The following is an 8676-nucleotide window of genomic DNA, read 5'->3' as shown; positions in this document are numbered from 1 at the left end:
AGTCAGCATTGTGAATGGTTAGGAAATAATACGTCATGTTTTACTCGTACCTCAGCCAGCATTGTGAATGGTTAGGAAATAATATGTCATGTTTTACTTGTACCTCAGTCAGCATTGTGAATGGTTAGGAAATAATATGTCATGTTTTACTAGTACCTCAGCCAGCATTGTGAATGGTTAGGAAATAATATGTCATGTTTTACTAGTACCTCAGCCAGTATTGTGAATGGTGTCTGATGCAGTGACATACTAGACCATGGCAGTAAATCTAATACTTCTGTGTTTTTAGGCATGAAAGGTCTGTGTTGTTTCTGTGGTTATAAGTTACATCTCTGGCCATGCTGGCAGGGTCTGAATCAAACCCAATGTCCAGTAGGATTGATCTGTTTGATCCAATTGTTTGTTTCAGTTTCCAGTAGTTGAATCCTTTAACATATTGTTGATTTCAACATTTTTCATTTTCTATAAATGCACTGGGTTGGTTGAAAAGTGATACTAAACTTACATACCAGCACTATTTTGACATAGTGGAAGATATACTGAATTTATACTGTTTTTCATACTAAGATGGACCAAGATACGTGTTGCTTTTGCACATATTTGTTCATTAGTTTTGCAAAAGTCTGTTGATTGTCAGTCATTGGGTTCATTAGTTTTATATGTTCAAATCAAGCTTTATTTATACAGCATATTTCAGACATGGATGAAACACAATGGCTTCACAGGGAAAAGAAAACAAAAAAACAATGAAAATAAACAGCAATATTTACCACAAACATAAGAGGATAAAAAAATGAAGAATAACAACTGAAAGACTAATGAGCATTCTAAGGAAAATTAATTGATTACAATATTAACAATTGGATGTTATATTCAACCATAACGAGATGGACAAGCCAGCACAGGTGTAACACATTGACTAACTGAGGTGACACCAATCAGTGCGTCCTACGTGCTAACGAGCTAGACCTGCTAACGAGCTAGACGGGCTAACGAGCTGACGTGCTAACGAGCTAGACGGGCTAACGAGCTAGACGGGCTAACGAGCTAGACGAGCTGACGAGCTAGACGGGCTAACGAGCTAGACGGGCTAACGAGCTAGACGTGCTAACGAGCTAGACGTGCTGACGAGCTAGATGTGCTAACGAGCTGTACGTGCTAACGAGTTAGACGGGCTAACGAGCTAAAGTCCAACCTCAAAACATAAATGGAAAAACCAAAGCCTGTAACACCTTACCCCTTAAGACAACAAATATATCCTATATTTTTGATGGACAAGTTTGCTCACCACCAACAGAAAACAACTTACATTTCATATTAAAATCAACAAAAATGCTTCCCTTCTACAATATAAACATGGTGTCCACTGGATGTCAACAATTAAAAACACGTATTTCTAAATAATAATATACAATCGTATTATTTTTTTCTCCTTTTTCTTTCTATAGAATCCTAAAACTCACTAGCTTCTAGAACTCTCGTCTTCCTAAAACTCACTAGCTTCTAGAACTCTCGTCTTCCTAAAACTCACTAGCTTCTAGAACTCTCGTCTTCCTAAAACTCACTAGCTTCTAGAACTCTCGTCTTCCTAAAACTCACTAGATTCTAGAACTCTCGTCTTCCTAAAACTCACTAGCTTCTAGAACTCTCGTCTTTCTAAATCCCACTAGCTTCTAGAACACTCGTCTTCCTAAAACTCACTAGCTTCTAGAACTCTCGTCTTCCTAAAACTCACTAGCTTCTAGAACTCTCGTCTTCCTAAAACTCACTAGCTTCTAGAACTCTCGTCTTCCTAAAACTCACTAGCTTCTAGAACTCTCGTCCCCTTGGAACGAGCCCAAACAAAACTCATCTCCAATACAGAAAAACATGCAGTCATAATAAATTGTGATCCATTGCAACGCACTAGCTAAACGCAAAACACAAATCTTTTTGACTGCCCACCCTTGAGACAATCAGCAACCAAGTTGTCCTGACCACAGACATGTCTGATTTCAAGAGGAAACTCCTGCAATATCCGTAGTAACTTTCCACCTCATTGCAGAGCTTCTCTCTCTTTTCAGTGTTCACTAGATAGGCATGTTGTTGGATCGGGGCCCAGTCCCCAATGTCATGCTCTAGTACACTTGGGTTGGCACATCTGAGAATTAACCCTGATATTCTAAAAGCAGGGCAACAGTGATGCATTTAAATTTAGGGGTCGCTGAACAAAGGAACACAACACTTATTTGTCATCACTCATCGATATCATGTTGAAATCAATTGTGCGAGAGGAGGGAGATGAGGTTGCACGTCCTGTTAAAACTAACAGCTCAAAAACCACATGGAATATGGGAATAATGTGTACATCACTGGTTAGAGTACAATTTGTAGAAAACAGCTAGCTACATTTTGAAGTGTTGCATTGTGATTCCAGTGGGTCACCAACATGGTAAGTGTAACAGAACTCTTTTTTTGTTAGTCACTTTTTGTTAAATCACATAAATAGTAACTCTTCCATTTCAGAGCCTGGATTTTTCCCCCTGAGGCTAAAATCAATTGAACAACAAACGTTTAGGGTTCTACATTCTGACGTTATTAAAATACTCCTACTACAATGTTAAAACATTCTACATTGTGACATTATTTCACTGATATCATGAACCAACTCCTTCATGTAGTTTCTGATGTTTGATCAGAGATCTTTTATCAGAGTATCTCTTCCCACACTGATCACAGCTATAAGGTTTCTGTCCTGTGTGTGTTCTCTGGTGTTTAGTTAGACAGCTAGATGTAGTAAAACTCTTCCCACACTGATCACAGCTATAAGGTTTCTCTCCTGTGTGTGCCCTCTGGTGTGCCGTCAGACAGCCAAACGTACTAAAACTCTTTACACATTGATCACAGACATAAGGTTTATCTCCTGTGTGTGTCCGCTGGTGTACTATCAGGCTGTTTAGCTGAGTAAAACTCTTCCCACATTGATTACAGCTATATGGTTTCTCTCCTGTGTGTGTTCTCTTGTGTATAGTTAGATAGCTAGATGTCGTAAAACTTTTCCCACATTGATTACAGCCATAAGGTTTATCTCCTGTGTGTGTCCGCTGGTGTACTATCAGGCTGTTTAGCTGAGTAAAACCCTTCCCACATTGACTACAGCTATAAGGTTTATCTCCTGTGTGTGTCCGCTGGTGTACTATCCGGTTGCTTAGCTGAGTAAAACCCTTCCCACATTGATCACAGCCAAAAGGTTTCTCTCCAGTGTGTATCCTCTGGTGTGATTTCAGAGTTTGTAGCCGAATAAAACTCTTCCCACATTGATCACAGCCATAAGATTTCTCTCCAGTGTGAATTCTTTGATGTATTTTAAGGCCTAGTGAAGAGTTGAATATTTTCGCACAGTCAGAGCAGCAGTGAGATTTCTCTCCTGTGTGAACTCGCTGGTGTTTCTTGAGGAGTTCTGATCTGGAGAGACTCTTCTCTGCCTCGTCAGCATCATGAGGTTGTTGAGGCTCCCCAGGATCCCAATAGTCCCGTCTCTCTCCTGTGAGAACAAAGTCAGGCAGATGGTTAAAGGTCCACAACAGCAGAAATCCACTGTTTATTTGAGGTAAAAGGTGATGCCCAGAGCATACCCATGAAGTTGTACAACAATTGACGTCTGTTAAAATATTTGACAATTAAGACAGTCAACTTAGCAACAATCATATTTTGTCTTGTTTTCACATTAGTAGAAACTAGAAAAGTTTTTAAAGTTGTTGAAACTCTAAGCAGTGTGCCAGATGACTTTTGGTCTCCAATATTGGCCCCTTTCTGTGTTTGCTAAAATTGCGACACGAGGTCAATGCGCACACAAAAATGATTGCAGAAACACTTCCCTGCTAATGAGGAAACCACTAGTTATGGATGTAGTATATCTGGTAATGAGGAAACCACTAGTTATGGATGTAGTATATCTGGTAATGAGGAAACCACTAGTTATGGATGTAGTATATCTGCTAATGAGGAAACCACTAGTTATGGATGTAGTATATCTGGTAATGAGGAAACCACTAGTTATGGATATAGTGTATCTGGTAATGAGGAAACCACTAGTTATGGATGTAGTATATCTGCCTGGAGCAAAAAATAGTGAGCAAAGATTTTAGTTTTCACAATGTATTCTGAATATTACAGCACAAGATCAGGAGTGCTACTCAAGGAAACTCACATTAAGCTCTGTGTCTATTCACTAATTCACCACCGTGGGGGAAAACTCAGGGGAGTTCTCATAGGCTGACAGCAAATATAGCCTCCATTTACAGGTTGCTTATGAGTGCATTTCACATTAAATATGGATTATAATTGTAAGACTCGCTTGAATCACCTACTTAATATGTTTGTGTTATTGTCGCATATCAACTGATTTATACTTAAAAAACACTTCAACCAGTAAAATGCTCTTTGGCTAACTTTAACATCAGCCTGACAATGAGGGTTTGTACACTAAGTGTTTAACAAATTGGCCCATAACTTCACCTAACAATAACATAGACCAACTGTAAGACCCATAACTTCACCTAACAACATAGACCTACTGTAGGACCCATAACTTCACCTAACAACAACATAGACCTACTTCACCTAAGACTATATATAATTTTATATTTCAGGTGAAACATGGAAACTAACATGTCTTTGTCATGACATTTCATAACCTGATCACCAGATAATTTTGTGAATAATCCCACTAGGCTACTCTGTAATGTGTTGTCATTCAAAATGTCCTGAATAAAGGAAAATAGCTCTGTGTGTTGAACAATAGCCTATCCATCAAGGAACAGTTCTCTACACATTATGAGCTAAGTATCTCTGTGCACAAACAGAGTAATGAGACCCTACTGTAAATCAGCCAGACAGTAACACATTATAAACATCGATTTGTTTGGGATGTTGGATCCAACGTGGAGCACGGCATAACTGTCTTTACCAGAGTAATGAATGAAGAAGCACTTTGGTTGTTGTTGCATGTCGTGATGTTTGTCATGTGACTGTCATTCAGAAAATGATTTCCTGGATCAGCTGATGATAGTTGAACATGTGACTGTAACTAAACAGCTACAGTATTAAGTATTATGTGTAATTATTGAAGAACGACGTTAATGACAGAATCTATTTGGGTGTTGTCAATAAAGTTAAGGTGACTCTCGGTTAGAACCATTGGATTTAGCAAACTCTGAAATTATTTAGGATTTCTGTGCCCATAAAAACTGTTTTGCCAGCGTAACATAAGGAGACACTAAATGTTACGTAGGTAGAGAGCATTTCAGAGATCTGAATACAAAAAAACGTCCTAACAGGACAATAACCTAAACCACAAGGCCAAATCTACACTGGAGGAGCTTACCAAGATGACATTGAATGTTCCTGAGTGGCCTAGTTACAGTTTGGACTTAAATCATCTTGAAAGTCAATGGCAAGACTTGAAAATGGCTTTCTAGCAATGATCAACAACCAACTTGACAGAACAGGAAGGATTTTAAAAAGAATAATGAATATTCACATGAAGATCAGCCTCCTATTGGATGACATCACGACTTCCCATCAAGCCAACTCCTTGAAGGCCTTACTATGACATCACTCACTCCTTCTAGTTTGCAGTTGTCTAAAAAAGCACTATTTTGCCCAAAACATTTATTTGTTTCCCATTAGTGTGTTTATACTTTACTGTATTTATATCACTTTTCAACAGGAAAGGACGTCATGAACAATTCATACAGTACAACAACATATTCAAGTGTAGAATGCCCTTTTAAAATCACACATTAGTTCAACAACTGCAGAGATTGTGTCCCTCTTTTATCAGATATTACTCACTGTATTTACTGGTGTTAATCAGATCAATGTCCCTGTTTTATTAGATAGTACTCACTGTATTTACTGGTGTTAATCAGATCAATGTCCCTGTTTTATTAGATAGTACTCACTGTATTTACTGGTGTTAATCAGATCAATGTCCCTGTTTTATTAGATAGTACTCACTGTATTTACTGGTGTTAATCAGATCAATGTCCCTGTTTTATTAGATAGTACTCACTGTATTTACTGGTGTTAATCAGATCAATGTCCCTGTTTTATTAGATAGTACTCACTGTATTTACTGGTGTTAATCAGATCAATGTCCCTGTTTTATTAGATAGTACTCACTGTATTTACTGGTGTTAATCAGATCAATGTCCCTGTTTTATTAGATAGTACTCACTGTATTTACTGGTGTTAATCAGATCAATGTCCCTGTTTTATTAGATAGTACTCACTGTATTTACTGGTGTTAACCAGATCAATGTCCCTGTTTTATTAGATAGTACTCACTGTATTTACTGGTGTTAATCAGATCAATGTCCCTGTTTTATTAGATAGTCCTCACTGTATTTACTGGTGTTAATCAGATCAATGTCCCTGTTTTATTAGATAGTACTCACTGTATTTACTGGTGTTAATCAGATCAATGTCCCTGTTTTATTAGATAGTACTCACTGTATTTACTAATGTTAATCAGATCTCCAGTCTTCTCTTCTTCGTCCTCCTCTAATGTGACAGTAATCTCCCCCTCTTCATCCTTCATTCCAAAAACGTCTTCATTTTCTTTCACTTCCTCCTCTTCTTTTACTGTAACATCCTCCTCCTCTTTCACTCTGAACGCGTCTTCCTCTTCTTTCTCTGTAACGTCTTTCTCTTCTTCTTTCACTGTAACAGCCTCACCCTCTACTTCTTGTTTTACTGTGACATCCTCCTCTTCCTTCTCCTCTTTCACGACAATGTTCAGCCCCAGAGCTTCTTTCTCCGTCCAACAGACCTCCTCTTTAGCAGGAGGAGAGTAGCTTAGTGAGCGCATGGTCGGGGATGTTAGCTAGCTAGGCTAGTGCTAACTTAACCAGCCAGCTAGTTGACTTACAACGTAAATATGAAATTAAATGGGGTAGCTAGTTGTTTACATATAAGTATGTCTAAATCACAGTTACAATTAAACCAGGAAAGTGTCTAAAGAACTTGAATGTTCCGACTTTGTCAGCTAGCGAGCTACCGAGGTGGCTGCAGTTGTTGAAGAAGCGTTCCGTCCACTAGATTATACGTCACACTAGAAACATCGCCTGAAAGACACATATCGCCATCTGCTGTCTGGAGGGAGGAAACGCAGTTGAGGAGGGAAAACTATTTTTATTCTTCATTGAATTATAATATTATAAAGCAGTTTAGGGAAACGTTTTTTTCTCTCCATTAAATATTAATATTATATCAACACGTACAAAAAGCAACAAGTGCTGTTTGATTAATTCCGTTTTTTATGAGAATTTAAAACAAACTCTACATCTACTCCACTGTATTTACTGGTGTTAATCAGATCAATGTCCCTGTTTTATAAGATGGTACTCACTGTATTTACTGGTGTTAATCAGATCAATGTCCCTGTTTGACTCAGTCAAAAAACAAGATATCAAAATAAGCACCTAGTTATTAATACCCTTGATAAAGATGAGCAAAAATGTATCAAATAAATCAACTTTAACCACTACCAGGATATTTTAGCCCAAAACCTGGTTACCTCTCTGCTAGGAGGCTGAAACTTGGCCATAAGAGGATCTTCCAGCAAAACAAAGAAATGGTTAATTGGGCACAAAATCAACATTTTCAATGGCCATCTCAGTCTTCGGACTTGAACTCCATTGAAAACCTGTGGTTTGAATTGAACAGGGCAGACCATAAGACAGGAGACCTAGAGAGATTCTGTATGGAGGAATGGTCTAAGATACCACCCAATGTGTTCTCTAATCTCATAAAACATTTCAGTGTCATTATCCTCCCAAGGGGAGAGTGCTGGAGTATTGAAAACATGGGTAGCAATAATTCAGACCCCTGCCTTTTGAGAATTACATGTTAAACTAAATCTCTTTCTCTGAGCAATTGTATTAGTATAAAATAATATAATTTCCCTTTTTTTTGGTGTAACAATACATCATGTAGATGTATATAATGAACAGACTAGGTCTATACTGCTCCTACATGGTGTAACAATACATCATGTAGATGTACAGTGGGGGGAAAAAGTATTTGATCCCCTGCTGATTTTGTACATTTGCCCACTTACAAAGAAATAATCAGTCTATAATTTTAATAGTAGGTTTATTTGAACAGTGAGAGACAGAATAACAACAACAAAAAATCCAGAAAAATGCATGTCAAAAATGTTATAAATTGATTTGCATTTTAGTGAGGGAAATAAGTATTTGACCCCCTCTCAATCAGAAAGATTTCTGGCTCCCAGGTGTCTTTTATACAGGTAACGAGCTGAGATTAGGAGCACACTCTTAAAGGGAGTGCTTCTAACTGTAAAGGGATAATTCCAGTACAGTACATGTGTAAAGGGTGTAGAGGGATAATCCCAGTGCAGTACATGTGTAAAAGGATAATTCCAGTGCAGTACATGTGTAAAGGGATAATTCCAGTGCAGTACATGTGTAAAGGGTGTAGAGGGATAATCCCAGTACAGTACATGTGTAGAGGGTGTAGAGGGATAATCCCAGTGCAGTACATGTGTAAAGGGTGTTGAGGGATAATTCCAGTGCAGTACATGTGTAAAGGGTGTAGAGGGATAATCCCAGTGCAGTACATGTGTAAAGGGTGTAGAGGGATAATCCCAGTGCAGTACATGTGTAAAGG

General features: G+C 38.2%; 1 protein-coding gene across 1 annotated transcript; it reads right to left on the bottom strand.

Moving 5' to 3' along the window:
- Positions 1–653: 653 nt before the first annotated feature.
- On the bottom strand, positions 654–7066 carry LOC145876213 (uncharacterized). Its single transcript, XM_082972006.1, has 2 exons — positions 6496–7066; positions 654–3523 (listed from the first exon to the last, which is right to left on the bottom strand). The coding sequence occupies exons 1-2, from the start codon at positions 6851–6853 to the stop codon at positions 2637–2639; spliced, it is 1245 nt and encodes a 414-aa protein (XP_082828132.1). The 5' UTR covers positions 6854–7066; the 3' UTR covers positions 654–2636.
- Positions 7067–8676: the final 1610 nt, after the last annotated feature.

This window comes from Salmo salar, unplaced genomic scaffold (assembly GCF_965601325.2).
Source record: "Salmo salar unplaced genomic scaffold, fSalSal1 ptg000519l, whole genome shotgun sequence".
Classification (NCBI taxonomy): Eukaryota; Metazoa; Chordata; class Actinopteri; order Salmoniformes; family Salmonidae; genus Salmo; species Salmo salar.
The sequence above is the reverse complement of the archived record's forward strand: the minus strand, read 5'-3'. Positions and strand labels throughout refer to the sequence as shown.